Source organism: Scleropages formosus, chromosome 1, assembly GCF_900964775.1.
Source record: "Scleropages formosus chromosome 1, fSclFor1.1, whole genome shotgun sequence".
In the NCBI taxonomy this organism is placed as follows: domain Eukaryota; kingdom Metazoa; phylum Chordata; class Actinopteri; order Osteoglossiformes; family Osteoglossidae; genus Scleropages; species Scleropages formosus.
The window spans coordinates 13853264-13870994 of record NC_041806.1 but is presented as its reverse complement, the minus strand read 5'-3'; the positions used below and the strand labels follow the sequence as shown (position 1 = coordinate 13870994).

The window sequence follows — 17731 nt, the reverse complement described above, 5'->3', positions numbered from 1 at the left end:
CTAGGGTGCGGTAGCGCAGTGGGTTGGACCACAGTCCTGCTCTCCGGTGGGTCTGGGGTTTGAGTCCTGCTTGGGGTGCCTTGTGACGGACTGGCGTCCCGTCCTGGGTGTGTCCCCTCCCCCTCTGGCCTTATGCCCTGTGTTACCGGGTAGGCTCCATGACCCCGTATGGGACAAGCGGTTCTGAGAGTGTGTGTGTGTGTGTGTGTGTGTGTGTGTGTGTCACTCACCTATTAATGGCATGTCCACATTATACAGGATAATTACATTATTTATGTTATATTTCAAGTTGCCATTATTGAATGACAGAGTCAGAACTGGACAGGAACCATCAATGTGTAACATTTCTCTTGGATGATGAAAAATGTATAATTAATTAATTATGCCAAGTGACTTTAAGAAGTCATTTCTAATGTGTTTTACCTGTTTCTGCCAGTAACCTATTACTGCTGACATCCGCAGCAGTTTCTCTCTCTCTCTCTCTCTCTCTCTCTCTCTCTCTCTCTCTCTCTCTCACACACACACACAAAAAAATCAGCTTTTAAAAGAGGCCTGAATACAGTCATGATTTTTTTCCCTTTTATTTTTTCCAAAAATAATACTTGAACAGTAGCAAAAATATTAAGTGAATTTCACTGATAACATCACCTACACTGCATATGTATCAGCCTGTCAAGATGGCCTGTCCTCCTGTGTGTGGGTGAGGGGGGGTTTCCATGGCAGCATGTGGCTGAAAGACATAATGTACTCTTTGACCACATGTAACTGGATGCAGATAAAACAGGCACACACACTCACACACGGCATTTATCATCAGAGGAAGGGCAACAATGGGGTTCAGCTGATTGCACAGAGGCTGAGCTCAGGCAGGAAAGAGGGTGACGGAAACAAAGCAAAATACAGATCCATAAAAACAAGGAATTATTTCTAGTATGATCTGACTGTAAGCCTAACACCTGTGACTGGTTAGGGGACAGCAGGGACCACAGGGGTCTGTGTGGGTGGACGTGTGAACCTGATCCAGTTGCCTCTTTCCAGGTGTGCACAGGTGCCATGGAAGTAACCCCACCCTCTGCACCAGAACAGGACAGAGCCCCCCTCCAGGCACCACTTCCATCACTCCCACCCCTCAAGTGATGTGGATCTGCAGCTCCTCTTCCTCCTCATCCACGTCGCTAGGTGACCCATCAGGATGATGGTCTGAGCCGAACCGCAGTGACCTAAGCTTCTTCCCAAAGAAGCTAGAATTCTGCTGGTGCCGGAGTCTGGATCAGAGGGGAGAGCAAAGGCAGAATGAGATAGGCTGACAGACAAGGGATAGAGGCAGCAAAGTGGTTACAGCTCCTGCCTCAAAGCACCTGAGCTTGAATCTCATCTACTGCTGTAGGAACCTTGATCAAAGTGCTTACCCTGAACTGATTCAGTAAAAATCACCCTACTGTATAAAGGGATAAATCAAAGTAAAAAAAGCTTCAGATAAATGTGAGAAGCAACTGTTGGTGGTATATGGAGTTTGTACATGACAGACGGATTTTAAACGAAAAAGTCTCTTGGTTCAAATTAGTCATCCTGCGTGCAAAATAACAACAGTTGTGTAGAAAAACTGTTTCTGTTCTATTGCCCATTTCAGTTTGTAGTGAAGAGACCTCCTTCATGAGGTTGTCAGGTTTCAGTTCATTTCCTGACTGACAGACAGACATATACACACATTGTGTTTATCCTGGAAGAAACTGTACAGGGTAACAGGCTGGTAGACTCCTCGGGAGACATGCAGGACTAGAGAAGTTCCTCTCTCTGTGGCTGAAAGCGAAGTAAAACCATGGGAACAGGATGGCAAGTGGCCCCCAGCTCTCAACAACACACACACACACACAAAGTGTACTGGGTACATGGTCTGCTCCAAGTGAAGAGAGCAGTATCACTGCTGCCAGCCACCTGACATCTGTCAGGCATCCATGGTAACACATAGAAACAGCAGTCAGGCAAGAGGTACTCAATAGTACTGACGGTACAGGATTTACCTCAACAGTAGCATTCTTTTTTTTTTTTACTGTTACATGAGCAGTGGAACTGAATTTAAGATATTTACCTAGATTGGAGGTGATCCAGCTGGACCTGCAGATTCTCAGAGTGCTCCACCTGCTCATCCAAAGACCTCTGCAGCTTCCTGGTCTGATTGTGGGCTTCATCCAACTGAGATATATGGAGACAGAGAAGGTAAGTCCTGAGGGAACCACAGTCAACACAGACATCCTACCGGAAATTCACAGTGTACAGCCTGGGCTTCATCCACTGAACACTGACCAAAACACCAGCCTATGGATATTACTCACAACTACTTGGTCATGCAGGTCATGTAGTAAGAGATAAATCATTACACCCTTGGGTCATCACCTCATCTTCTGCTTGCACAAGCTCCTTTTTCAACTCATCCACCCTGAATCTCAGCTTTTTCACTTCAGCCTCGTGCTGCTCCACACGGCGGTTGGCATGTGCCAGCTCAGCCATCTTGTCGTGGTGCTGCTTCTTCAGCTTGGAGTGTATATGGCACATATCTGCCAGCTCCTGCAGCCCAAGAAGGAAACAGCAGTGACTCAACATCACAGGTTCCTCTCTAGCAGGTGGTACATTTCTCAACCCATTGTAGAACACTACAGCCTTGAAAGTCTATACGCACAGACAGACTGTAAAGAACCACACTTTAACAGCTTTACAGCTCACATCTGACACTGTTCCCCAGATAAACATCAGGAACCTTGAAAAGCTCCACATTTTCATACTAATGACGTATGGTGCTAAAAATTCACGTTAAACATGGTTAAATATACAACAGTGATGAAGGGGCTACAGATACTTTGGTGGGACACAAAAACAAACCATTTGGTTTAAATAATGAAACAGTAGTTGAATAAGTCATAATATTAATAATTGATGACATCAATAATGGGGAATAAATTAACTAACGACTGTGACACGATAGTGAACCCACAGTGCTCTCAAGTAAAGACTCGTCTTGTATTGATGAGTGAAGATCCAGCCAGAGATCACTTTTAATGGAACTGTGTAGAGTCTAAGACATACATACACACATAGCGCACACACTGTTCCGGCCACCCTAGACCCTTGATTCTTTGGGAATACTTCCAAGAGCTCTTGTCTCAAAGAGCCTTGGGTTCAACTTCTTCATTCTGCTCCCTCTCACCCTTTTTCTGAAAGACCGACATACACACACAGACAACATGCACACAGGTACGGATGAAAAAAACAAAGATACAGATTTGAAAAGATACAGACGTGCTGCAGCACAGAGTTGCAACCATAGATATTAAATAGCCCCTATAGAAGTGAAATTCAAATAGCAAATACACAGATAATCATAGTAGATGGTGTTTGACTCATTTATGCAGCTGTCAGGAGATAAGGAAAGAAATGGCTCTGAAAGAGATGGGTTTAAGACCCTTATTCAATGTGGTAAGGATTCAGTAGCTCTGAGGAACACATTCCATTATATTATGGGATAAAACTAATAATTAATCACCCGTGGTGTCTGAGTAAAAAAACCACCAACTGAATGGAGATGCACCCGATATCTCCATCAGTTACAGGAAAAACCCCAGTTCACCTTGTGGTTGCAGGCGAAAACCCATCATTCCCAGCTGAACCATACTGCCCGCAAGGGACAAATCTGCAGCAAAAATCAGATGCTGTCCAATCATTTGGAAAAAAAATGATGTTGTCCACAATACAGTGACAGTCTAAAAATCACCCAAGAAAAAGAGGACAAGGTTGCAGAACAGAGAAATTCTGTTTAAAAGTTTGGAAATTTCCCACCTAGCCATTGTACATCGACTGTAACCGAGTGTGGTCCTCAACTCAGTGAGCATAACCACTGTCTTTCCAGATGATACTTCAACGGTTCTGCTATGAGTGTCTTTTTGCCCCGGATGTCCTGAGATCACATTAACATTTATTAATTTAGCTGCTGCATTTCTCCAAAGCAACTTACAACGTTAAGCTTACAGTTATTACAGTTGCATGTTTACAACCATACCCATTTACACAGCTGGGTAATTTTACTGTAGCAATTTTAGCATAATTACCTTGCCCAAGGGTAGTGCAGCTGGAGGTGGAGATTAAACCTGCCACCTTTGGATCCAAAGGCAGTAACTCTAACCACTATACTACTAGCTGTCCCATCAAACTTTAAACCTAAACATATCTGGACCTGCTGCAAATCTGTATTGAAAGGCTACAGGAGAAAAGTTAATATCAGTAGTGCTGCTGTCTCACAGTGCCTGGATGGTATGACAGGATGTGGGTTCAATCCCTGTTCAGTCTGTGTGGAGTTTCCATGTTTTCCCCACGTCTACCCTTGATCAAAGTAAATGAGTTAGAACTATAAGTCAAATTCGGCACCTAAGCCGCAGTTGAATAGTAATGAAACTGAAAAAAAATGAAGGGTAAAGATTAAGTATTTTCTGCAGGCAATATATAACCTGACACAAAGAAGCAACACTGCTGAGCTATAACTCCAAACTGCATGCTTTACAACTTGCTTTGCATAAATTTTGACTGCAAAGCAAATAATAACTGTGAACAAAAGACTTCAAAGGCCAGCAGAAGAGGTCCCACCCCCTTAGCTCAGATGGGCCCCAGCAGCAAGGCCCCCAAATGGCATTGTGCAACCTCTGTGAGCTCCAACTCAGTGGGTTCTACTCCCTAAAGCCTGTGGATATGGGCAAACCACTTCCACTACTAGCTGGTGTCTTTCAGACCACTGCAGGGCATACTGGGACACACGGTGTGCCTAAGTGGGATGTTCAGTAGGACCCGTAGTAATTAGTGTATGAGAGGATGGGTGGCCCTGGGTTAGTAGGGCTGCTTCTGTGGTCTTGCTGGTTGAGGTTCAAACCAGTCACACGGTGCTCCTATCCACACATGGGAAAGGGTATCATAGTTGCTTCCACTTCATCACTGCTCTCGTACTGCTTTTCGCACTGGTGGTAAACAGTGAGACAAAGTGTCCAAGACCTGGAATCAGTGTTCTGAATTTACCACTGACTTCCTGCTATCCACTGGTCACTTCCCTGATTCCCCTTTGAGCTTTTGAGAAGTTTCCTATTGTTGAAGGACCCATGTGTGGGTTTGGACCTCATGTCAATCTCCTCTGTCTTAAATCATTACATATAAACACCATTGTACTACAATGGAATGTGCATCAATGTGTTTGTACTAATAATCATTCTGAAGTTTGTGGATTGTTATTACAGATTTATACACTGATATGACATGCAGATGTTCATCAATAAGCATAAAAACCCATCATCAGGTGTTTGCATTTGGACGTTCTCTCAACATGAAATGTTTCCCCTGAGGAGCTTAAAAAATTCTGAGACTGTTGGTTTGGAGTGAGGAGTTAGAGTCAATGTAATGGGGTGGCACGGTGGCACAGCAAGTAGACCTGCTGTCTCACAGTGCTCGGGTGGTCTGAGAGGATATGGGTTTGGTCCCCCTTCAGTCTGTGTGGAGTTTGCATGTTCTTCCTGTGTCAGCGTGGCTTTCTTATGGGTACTCTCATTTCCTCACACAGTCCAAAGACATGCTTTTTAGGTTCACCCATAGTGTATGAATGATAGAGAGAGTGTTCCACTCATGTATGGATAATTAACCCATTTTAAGTAGTGTACAGAACTAGCATGGGAGAAAAGCATCTGCTAAGTGAATAAATGTAAAAATCATAAACCCCAATTATAAATGTCACAAATCCTGCTGTAAGAGGTACATCAGAATGGGGTGTGACTATACATGACGTGAGTGTGGTTACGTACTATGTAGGTGTATCTAAAATACACTGGGTGTATCCAAAATCAACATGGGATTGTCCCAGTGTGGGTATAGCCATACATAATGTACGTCGCTTTGGAGAAAATTGTCTGGTAAATGAAAAAATGTAAATGTGATGTGGGCATGGTCAATGCTGATGTGGGTGCAGCTACACAATGCAGGATCAGTTCTATGGCAATGAAGACAGGGCAGGGCAGTGACTAATGGTGCTCACACACTGATTAAGAGGACATCTGCAAACAGCAGGAGACACACACTCTTTGGTCTCAAAGCTGTCAATTCACTCTGGCAGCAGAATGTTTATATGCATTTAATCGCACTGACGTTCTGCACACGCACTGCTGTCTGTGGCTTGACACCCAGCAAACGGACTATGCTTGGTGCAACTGTGTGCACATGTGTGCACGAGATAGTACGAAGTAAGCAATGTCTCAGTAACTCAGTACAACCAACAAAACACCTCCTGGAACTCCTGTCCCGCAATGCCCACTATCACCCACTAAATCGTTTAATGAACTAAGTCCTAAAAAGCTGATGCTGAAGAAGCAGTTGGGCCACATTGGAGCACACTAGCCCAGTGTAATGTGGTCATTTCATATACATAAATTATGTAGCAAACTACCTCCCGCTGCACACACTGCCGCACACATTGCCACACACATTGCCACACACACACACACACACACACACACACACACACACACGAAGGCAGTTTCTTTCTCTGTTAAAACCCCGAAAACCCACCCCCTGCTGTAAGCCCCCACCGCCCTTTCATCAGCTGAATACCGTCATGGTCATATTTAACTTTATTTATCTGTTTTATTTGTATCTCCTGCCAAAGTCATACCATCAACCCATTAACCTGTCTACCCAGGTGGCTCCTCCCATTCACATAGCTCCTCCCACTCCACTCAGAGCAATGTCTCAGGTGTGTACAGGTATAGGACAGTACAGCATGGGGATGTGCTTGCCTTGTTCCTCTCGAAGAGCTCGCTCTGGATGCTCTTGAGGTCCAAGTCAAGGGCGGTGGCGCTCTGCCTCTGCTTCCTGGACAGCTGCTCTTCCAGGTCCTCCACCTGCACCCGCAGCTTCTTGTTTTCGCGCTCCAGTGCAAGCTTCTCCGTCTCCAGCTGTTCACGGCGGCCCCACTCTTGCGTGTTCTCCACCTGCAACCGCTCCATCTGGGGACAAGAGAGACAGAGAGAGAGGGACAGAGAAAGGATCCCAATGAAGAACTTTGAGGTCGGAAGGTGAAAGATAACAATCTCTGATCCATTGACTTCTCCTTCTGCTTTGTCCGTAAGAACCCAGGTCAGGACCCGGGTTAGGACCCACCTCTCCCCGCAGTTCGGCCAGCTTCCTGTCCATGCTGGTACGCGCTCCAAGTTCATCCTCCAGGTCCTCCGACATGCGGCCCAGTTCATTCTGGTGCAGTTCTTTCAGGAGGATCAGCTGGGTGCCGTTGGGAACGATAGACAGGAAGTGTCACATCAGAGCACTGAACACAGTTCACATGGGCGGGGGGCACTGGCACTAGATACTGAGGCACTGTGGTTAAGGTCATAAGGCCATCAACAGCTTGACAACATGCATTATAGGGGTCCCGTAAGACAAAAGCAAAATGCTGGAATCTTTTCTCCAGATGCCGCTGTTTGCCAAAACATTTCCTTCAGTCAGCACTGGAGTCTCAACCTGTTCAGATACGCAGGATTACAGACATACGACATTGCATTCCATTACATTCTTACTGCCTGTTAAACTGCAGTCCACTTCACCATGGTACAAACACTGAAGGAGGAAATGTTAAAGCGGCAATAGCATAATGGATATCTGAAACTGCGTTCTCTCATGGCAGATTGTGTGCGTGTGTGTGCATGCGCACACGTCTCTCTATCACTTGTACCTCAGGCTCACATCTCTGCAATGGGTTGGCTTTTCTTTTTCTGGTGACCCCCGCAGCTGATGGTGTCCAGAGTTTGAGGTTCAGGGTGCACTGCATCTGACTTCATGTTGGTACCCACTGTCACTCTGATATCCCACTGTGTTTAACGCCCAGTGACCCGTCTCTGGGTTTAACCCCTTGAACCCGTCTCCTGGTTGTGCCACCTGCTCGAAAGCCTCCTGTTTGCTCTTGTTCAGCTCCTCATACTTCTGTTTCCAGTGGCTCAGCCCAGCCTCCAACTGCTCCATATTTTTCACAAGCAAATTCTTGTTCCTGTTCAGGCAACAATACAGAGGGGAACACAGGTATTCATGTCTTGGGGTGTCACCCTCCTGCTCCCTTTCCCCTCCTCCCTTTTCCCCCTCCTCTCTCATTTTCTGTCATACTATTGCTGATGTTGAATCTGGAAACCACATAGGGGCAAGGATCAGGGCTGAGGGTGTTGCACACGTGTCTATATGTATGATGTGTGTGGGTATCTATTTCTGTGTGTGTGTTTCCCCTCACAGTCACTAAGGGAGAAAATTACCAATTTCATTTCCCTTCCACTCCTGTTTCACAGTGACAATCTAAGAGATGAAAACAAACCACAAAGACCACTGCAGACACACAATGCAGCACCTTTACTGTTCTCCATCAGCATTCTTAGTTAGAGTCCCTTTCACAGACTCACTACAGCACCCTAGCCAAGGTGGCAGATCCTCACTCACTCGCGTTCTTTTAGAAGGACCTTCTGCGACTCGCCCAGACGCAGCTGGAGGGCGCTGACCCTGTAGGCTTCATCCGCTTGGGTGGGCATGTCGTCCCAGAGTGGCCAGCCAGGGCCACATCGGAGACTGTCAGAGAGACAGCCGTCCCGAGTCTCATGAGCTTTGGCTCTCAGTAGCGGGGCGATCTCCAAGGATTCTGCATCCTGTGTCCCGGAGACAAGGAAGAAAGACACTGCTGCTGTTGTTCACCAGCCCTCAACTATTAGAGGTCACATCATTTAATTCTAAAAATAATAAACTGGTAGATCACTATTTCAGATTACACACATACACAGTCTGAACCGCTTGTCCCATAGAGGGTTGCGGGGAGCCAGAGCCTAATCCGGCAACGCAGGGCGTAAGGCTGGAGGAGGAGGGAACACACCTAGGACAGGACGCCAGTCCGTCGCAAGGCACCCCAAGCGGGACTCAAACCCCAGACCCACCAGAGAGCAGGACTCGGTCCAACCCACCGTGCCACCGCGCCCCCCTCTAATTCAGACTAATCATCACTTATTGAAGAGAAATATTATTCCACAGATCAACCACTAGAGGACCCTAGAAGCAAGTAAATACGACAAAGAGAGACAGCGTCAGCAAACAGCAAGTGGGTCAGGGAGAACAGACTGTGACTGTCCGTAGAAATCGCTGCTACATCAACCGTGGAAGATGGACTGAGTACAAGGTGCCACAAAGCATTCACGGAGGACACACGGGCCAACATGTGTCAACCTGTGGTTTTGAGCACAAAGAGCAGCTCCACCAGCTCAGAACTCTTACTGATTAAGACCTCATCTAATTACACTAGTTAACAATTCAGAATCCCTGGTTAAGAAGGCATATTTTTAAACTGGGTTAAAAGTCGATCAGATTAAACTTTAGCTGGAAAGCTCTGATCGTAGGGAGCGCAAGGAGAACACATGAAGGACACATTTTCTTCAGGCAAAAAATAACAGTACTATTCATCCAGCCATTGACATAGCTGAACACTGCACTGTGTGCCTCAAACCCACAACCACCTGCCACTATATGTATTATAGGGCACAGATGCTGAGCCTACCTTGCAACTCTCAGGCATCTCCAAGCCCACATCTTTCACAGGCTCGTGGTCCAGGAGCTCAACCCCCTCCAGGGGCTTTGAGGAGGACGATGATGATGACAAGGAGGAGAAAGAGGGTGGCAGAGCAACTTCCAGTTCCTTGGTCAAGGCATCCAGGCAGTGGCGCAGCTGGCGCACCTCATCCCTAGCACGGTTCCGCTCTGCCCGCACCTTGCTCCACTTCTCACGCCAGTTAGCCGTGCAGTCAGACCACCAGCGCATTGTCTTTTCCATCTGGGCTGCCCGGGTGCGTACCTCCTCCAGCTCCCGCAGGCGCAGCTCTTCCCAGCTTTCCCAGTCCCTGCCTTCGGCCATGCCAATGCTCGAGGGTGGAAGCAGGGACAGGTGTGAGTCAGGCCTGAGTGTGGCCAGAGGCGTAGCTGTAGCACTGTCCGGCAACCGCACCCTGTCAAAATGTAGGCCGAGGCCATCAGCCACGTGGGGGCTGTGGGAGGGGTTCATTCCTAAGTGGGTCCTTCTGGGACAGGAAACAGGAAGTGACCTCACAGAAGGCCCATAGCTTTGCTACTCACACCCTGGCAAAAACAAATGGAGAAACACAGAAGAGGTGAACTCAGCACTGGATGATTTCATAGGGTAGCACTTTTCTGAGATGTTCACAGGAAATTGCACAACAGCATGAAAACTTAGCCACATCCGAGCTGAACATAATCATCTGAATTTGTAAATAATAATATATTAATTATACAAATACAGATTTTAATCAGAACATGTATACAACACAACTTCAACAACTTAAGTCCAAATCCATCGGCTAAATTATGATGACTGACTGTGATGATCATGACGACAAAAACAATAGTAATATCATTATTATTACATTATATAAATTACGACCATCACTTTCAGGACACTTACTTATAAGACCTTTGCTCCTGTCCCCAACTCAGCTACAGCACAGTAACGCTGTTAAATGAACACAACACAACACACACACACACACACACACACACACACACACACACACAAAATCTTTAAATTTGATAATTTTAATCCATTTCATGTCCCGCTACAGGTTTTGGACCCATTAAGGAGGTGCTGACAAGGAGGACAGCTACATTGTATACCTGCATCCCAGAGGGCCAAAGTGCCACACAGGAAGCTGCAACATAACTCCAGTTTGACGCCAGACAGATGCTGTGACCTTTCGCCTGAGGTTGTGCTGCACAGCAGTTGAGGAACTAGGTTTGAGGAGCTCTCTCAGCAAGGCCCAAACCACAAACACAGCAATGGTGCATCCCACAGACAACTGGGGCTAAAGTCATGCAGAACATAGAGCGCCTACCTGCAGGTTTTCTACCATCATTTACTGTCATTTACCATTAGCCTGTGACTCATCAGCTGGATTCCCAGAACAGTACAACAATCCTGTGCTGATAACCTGTGCAGTATGTTATTGCTGGGTAGGACTCTAGACTTTTTTCTCAACCTTGCAGAGACAGTGTCTTAAACCCAGCACCTCAACCATGGTGCAGGACACCCTCAACTGACAGGTCACAGCATTTGTCTGAATGAAACTGGAGTCCTGTTTCAGCTTCCTGTGTTTGGCAGCACTTTGCCCCATTGGTTAAAACAACAGGACTGAGTCTGGTAGTTCACCAATTTACAGTCAAACTCAACTGCTTCACTGAACAGTCTTGGGTGAATGTGATACAAAGTGTAAACTGTGCTCTAATTAAAGGAACACCAGAGCAAAGGGCAGCAGGTCGCAGTGGAAATCTACTCCCAGGAAGAGCAACGTACATGGTGTTTTAAACACGTTACAACCCCACTTCTGCTGTCTTTACATCTCCAAAGAGATATGAGAAGAGGCCCCAGTATACTCTTGCTACAATGCCTCAGTGTGTGAACGTACGTTAGCAACAGAACAAGGGTGAGAGGCGAAGGCAGATGGAGACAGCAGCCAGAAGACAAGGAGCCACAAGGTGATGGGGACAACAGCACAACATGTGTTCAGAATTCTCTGTGCTCTGGTTACAGCTCGGAAAATGCAAAAGTAAACGTATTTTACAAAACAGACCTTTTATTAATATATCTTTCTGGGCTACTTCCCTCAGTTATTGGCTCCAGAACCAGACCAGAAAAGATGGGTCTGGTCTCCTTTTCGGGGGTGGGGGGGGTTGTCAGCATCTTCTGCTGGTCTCCATGGAAAACAACACAAAGGACTACTGGCAGGAGGTTTGGGAGAAGGGATCAGTTTCATAGATGGGACACTACTCCTGCGCCCTTGAGGACCTATACTGGTTGGGTGACAAACACAGTAAAACAGAAAACAAGCACTGCACCACGGTAACTGAGAATCAGAGAGGGGAACAGGTTTAATCTCTGCCGAAGCTAAAACCCAATGGCAACAGCAACAGGGATCAGTTTTCTTTCTGTTCTCAGAAAAAACCCTCTCACCACAGCTGCACTTCACTTAAAAGCAATATGTAAAACAGAGTGAAATTACACCGCCCGCCACGATACTCCACGCATTTTGGCAGCAGGTCATGAGGCACATAATTTCAGTGTTGGTAAGACCATTGCAAAAAATATCTATGTGCATAATTTCTGAATTATTCCTCTGTACTGCATTGTGCTCCCTATGGGGGCCGTATTCACACTCTGGGGACTTTAACGAAAGTCTCATCAGCTGGGTAATTCTCCACTGTCACCTCGGGGCAAACATCTCAGACACCTGTAAGTGGAACCATTAGCCATCATCAAGTGTGGAGGACTTGAACAGGACCATGAACACTAATTAGGCAGATGAAACTAAGAAAACAACCTTAACATACCAAGCCTGAAAACCTCCAGAGGAAGTGGCACAAAGCAGAGACATCAGCAAACCCACCAAACCCAGTGACAGCCTGTACGAGACTCTACGTTTCACTCATTGTTATTTTGTACTGTCACCTTTTCCTGCTGTGTAAAACATGTCAGCCTCTACTGAGAACAAACTGCTCCCAGCAAAAGCGTTTCAATCCACATTGTTTAGGTTAGCAAAAAACCAACTGTTCGAAATGCAAAAACACCGTGATGTTGGGTATGTGAAAAAAGTTAATTATTAATATATCACGTGTACATTACTACAGTTATTTCACAGACTGCAATATTTACAGTTTTAAGAGTAAGATAAAAGTGCAAGCCTTGCAGAAAATAATCAGAACTACTGGCCTAAAAACACCACATTATGTTACATACTATAAGCTAATCAAAACCCAAATCAGAATATATTGTTGCCAAAAGGGAGTGCCATTCTGAGGCTTTGTGAACGGGTTCCAGACCACATCCTGGAGCTGGGGGGCAGGTACTGGGTGTAGGGGGTAGGTATCGTTCCAGCATTCCACACAGCAGCCCGCACAAATGGGCACAATGGACAGAGCCCTGCTGCTGTTCTTCTCTGTGGAATGAAGCAGCCCATAAATATCTAAATCAGAGCCATTTTCTCTGCAGTTTTGTAACAAGCTTGGGAAAAGTCTAGAAATAGCACTGACGTGGCATGATCAGTGGCTTAGCTGGCACAACTCTTCTTTATGAAATGGACAACCATCTCAAAATGCAGCAATGATCTGCGGGTAACGGTCCGCACAAAAACATACTTTGTTAAATATCTGCAAGATAGAATTCAGGTATTTATCAATATCTATGAATACCCTATATTGAAAGTATGGCACCACATCCTTGTAGACAGAGTCCACTCAAAGTTCTGTCCTCCACTTGCATCTTTGATATTGAAAGAAGTGTGCTGTCTCTGTAATCAAGTCCATTCACTTGCTTGCTGCTCATCTTCTTTTTTCCCTCCAACTTTTCAAATGATTGTTTTCAGAGAGACCAACCTCCTCATCCATCCATCAGGGACAACCACTTGTCCTAAACGGGGTTGCAGTGAACTGGAGCCTCACCCAGCAACACAGGGTGCAGGGGACACACCCTGGACGAGATGGCAGCCCATTGCAAGGCACCCCAAGCAGGGTTCAAACCCCAGACCTACCACACAGCGGGCACCAGCCTAACCCACCACGCTGCCGGAACTACCACACAAAAAAATGGTTAATACTTATCAAAACAGGGTTTTTTCTAGGACTTGAACTTGCAACCTTCAAGTAAGTTGCTGCACATCCCGCTCTTTAACCATTTGCACATTGTGCTGGGTGGCTGTTCTACTCAGGGATGTATGGAGGGACTCTACAGTACATGCCCGTAGCAATCTTCAGTAGCTCTTCAGATGTTCTGTGTTCACATGTCACTCATCACTGACACAAGAATATATGGCCTTGGGCCCAAGAGTTTTCACAAGGATGAAACCAACCCCTGCTGAATCTGGAGCTCTGTGACTGCAGTGCATTCTGGGCAAGATAGGGCATTCCAAGGGTCCTGGAGAGCTGTAGATGCCACGGTTGTGGGACATAAGGCACAGTCTGCTTTTCCCTACAAAACATAATCCTCTAATCACCGAATTAACATTCTGGATGAAATACATTGTTTGCGGTTAAGACAAACACATTAACACAGTCGAACAGAAGCAAACAAATGTCACCGACATGAGGCATCAGAGAAGCAAATGAAGTATCACAGTACCACTCTCAACTCATCCCCACTAAGCGAAAAAAAAGTCAGTCCCACAGTGGGGGCAATAAATTTCAGAAACATCTATGGGACTGCATTTCAGTCTTTCTTTTTACAAACTGACATACCACTTTGGTTATAAAAACTTGCTTACTGGGCAGAGATTATTCAGTACAGTAGAGAGGAACATAGCAGGCAGGACACACATTAAAACATGGTGAGATGAGGGTATGGTGAAAAGAACTATCAAGGGTCCTAGCTGTGTGTGTTCGCCAGCATACTCTAACTGTGGTCATCTGTCTTACAGAGAAAACTACACATTTGCACAGACAACAAAAATGTGAAATGCAATTAAACACATCATGGAGAGGACAAGCAGTTGTACACAGAGTGTAGTGTTTGCAGCAAACACTCTCAAAGAATCCTAAGGTCATAGAGGCATGAGAACCCACAGGACACACAAAAGACACAGATAAGACACGCATGCACGCACGCACGCAAGAAGGTTCATTCTCCATACCTGCCCCCGGATGCTGTTGATACTGTCAACATGCATACTGACCTGAAGAGACCTGACAACTTGCTGCCCTCACCAGATCTAGACCCACATCTTGGCCTTTAGGTTTGATTCTCTGTGGAGCACCCCTAACTGCCTAGCATCCTCTTTTTACTGGCAACCGAATATGAGGATGATGGGACATTGGGAGGAGGACGGGATGGAGGCACTTAAAGTGAGCAAATTCCACATGGAGAGGGTCCACACCATGCACCAAAACTGTACACTGTTAGCAAACCACTGACCACAGCTGGGACACACTCAAACAGCAGGCAAGACAATGAGCGAAACCTTTGAAGACAAGTAAACAAAGGGACACTGAAGTGCCTTATGATGTCAGCAGCATCAAAGATGACTACAAGCCTTGGCCACATCAAAGTTGCAGTCTGAATCATTTACAGCTCAACACTGTGCTGGATTGGCAAACACCCCATTTCTATTTTACATGCATAATTGCCTCAACTGTGAGGCAGCGACAGCAGAGGCCACTCGTTATTCATTAACACGGTGTTGACCAGCCTTGTGTGTCCAGAGGGCTCATTACTATGGTGAGGATGAATGTTTAATTCCCAGATCTGTCTCCATGGAAGTCAGGTGAGTCCACAACATGCTTCTTAGTGACCCAATCTGTGCAGGAATAAAAAGTTCAATACAGCAGTGGTCAGATAACTGACAGGAACACCGGGTCACCAACTGAAGATGAATCTAAGAGTGACACACAGTCCACACAGCCAGGACATATTTCAATAAATGACTGGTTTAACGATCATGTTGTTTGACTACAGAAGAAATGAAAGTTCTTTTCTGTATGTGTCTATGGGTTCAAGTCCATTTGGACTCCTCTTTGGAACAGAAAGCCATAAGTTGTTGGTTGACAGTGAATGACCACCACGCCATTATACATGTTTACAGTGTTAAGGAAAAATCTGGAACGAATCACATCTATGTCATGTAACTTATTTACCCAGCTGCTCATTCTAACTGAAGGAGCATGTTGGAGGACCATGCTAAACCAAACCTATGAACCAAAATAAACTTCTCCGTCATCAGTCACGTTCATCAGCTGCTTCGCCCCTTATGTTCACTGGTGCATGAGGCAACACACCGTGAAGACTTTAAGTACAGCCCTTGTCTACACTGCTTCCACAACAGCACAATTTCCAGTGACCCCTGGCAAAGGCATTTCATACAGGGTTCATGTCCAGATTTATATTTCTGACTAAAACATAATGTTGATCAAGCAGGGGACACGTGCTTCAAAGAGCTAGCAGCTATACTGAGTGCTAAGTAAAAAGTATGAAAAATAAAACCACATCCTGATTCATGCACCATATCAGTGTGAAGGTAGGAAAGAAATAAATGAAACACACAGCAATGCACACCAACCCTGCACTCGCCAGCGACATCACATCCAAGAACCATAGAGCAGCTGCTACCAAATGATGAGTGGCTGATGTCCAAGAGCAGAAGATTCAATGTTTCAATTCACACAGATTTCTTCATTTAGCATCTTCATCAACTTACATACATTGACATTTATTTATTTAGCTGACACTTCTCTCCAATGCAACTTCCAATGAACTCATACTCATTTGGCACAGTCAAACAGCTAACCCAGCATGACTCTATACACTACAAACTGCCTACAGTTCACAGCCCATGTCCACATCCATGTCCTGTCCTGTGTATTTATTTACTGTCTTGTACTCTGTTCTGTGTTGTACCATGGTCTCCGGAGAAACGAAATTTCGTTCCACTGTATACAAGCTATATAGAAGAATGACAATAAAAACAACTTGAACTTGCATGCAAAAAGAAAATTAATATGTTGGCTGGTACTCCCTGTGAGTGGAACTTTGTGTAGAGTTCCTTATAGAAAACAGCATTACCTGGGGGTTGGAACGGCTCACAGATCCTGAGAAAACATCATATGGTCAAACTACACAGTCTGACATCAGTCCTGTATGCTTACACTACAGTTAATGGACTGGTCCATAAATCGTTGCAGTGATCACACACACATTGGTGACACAGTTTCCAGAGGGTCCCTTTCAGAGAAGGTCCTGCTGCACTTTCAACATGTCAGACTAAGTAGCATCACGCTCATGGTTCACTGTGAACCACTCAGGTCAAAGGCCATGAGGAAAGAAAGGTTCAAGGTCATGTCTGCTTCAAGGAGTGCTGAAGTCCAAGAAAAGCAGCACACAAACAGAATAAAAAAGATTACACATAAGAAATACAAAAACTCTTCATTTGTCTGCCCTCTCTTTATCATACTATCAAGTACAAAAGACAAGGAAGAGAAACTGAAAACTGTGTTTGTTCCTCAGCACCTTGGTAGTCAATCTACTCAATGAACAGACAAGACGGTCCAGCAAAACAGCTTCCTTACAAGATCACCATAGTGACTGCAACAAACACCTTCCTTAACATACAGAGTGAGAAAAATAACGGACCTAAGACAGAGCCCTGAGGCACACCATATCAGAGATGGAGGAGGTGCAGTCATCAGATTTCTAAACAAATTGTTTGATAAATACAAGCCAAACCACTTCAGAACACTGCGCCTTAGTCTAACAAGAGTCACACCTAGTGACTGCTGTATGGGTCAACTGGAGGAAGTGAACTGTGGGCTTTTCAGCCGAGGAGCTGAAGATGGTCATCTGGTAAACATCAGATATCTCTATGTAAAATGTCTAACATGATGGAAACACATGATATTAAAGATATATGACATAAATCAATTTTAAGAAGGTTGTGGTGAAGAAAGACAAATATAAAAACTCTAACTTTATTATTATTTTAATAATCTGGTTTGAACACATGAAACTGCTCTTTCACCACACAGTCAGATGGGCAAACATTACCATTGTTTTGTTCACCAAAGTTTACAGTCCACTTTCAACAGTCAGGCAGAAGCTACTAGAACCACTGTACCAGAACCACTAGCACCTGTGAGTCACAGAAAAACA

General features: G+C 45.3%; 1 protein-coding gene across 1 annotated transcript; it reads right to left on the bottom strand.

Moving 5' to 3' along the window:
• Positions 1 to 611: 611 nt before the first annotated feature.
• ccdc102a (coiled-coil domain containing 102A) lies at positions 612 to 10110 on the bottom strand. Its single transcript, XM_018758141.2, has 8 exons — positions 9596 to 10110; positions 8497 to 8699; positions 7951 to 8059; positions 7180 to 7296; positions 6816 to 7025; positions 2395 to 2565; positions 2090 to 2193; positions 612 to 1265 (listed from the first exon to the last, which is right to left on the bottom strand). Exons 1-8 carry the CDS (start codon positions 10094 to 10096, stop codon positions 1130 to 1132), a joined length of 1551 nt encoding a protein of 516 aa, XP_018613657.1. The 5' UTR covers positions 10097 to 10110; the 3' UTR covers positions 612 to 1129.
• Positions 10111 to 17731: the final 7621 nt, after the last annotated feature.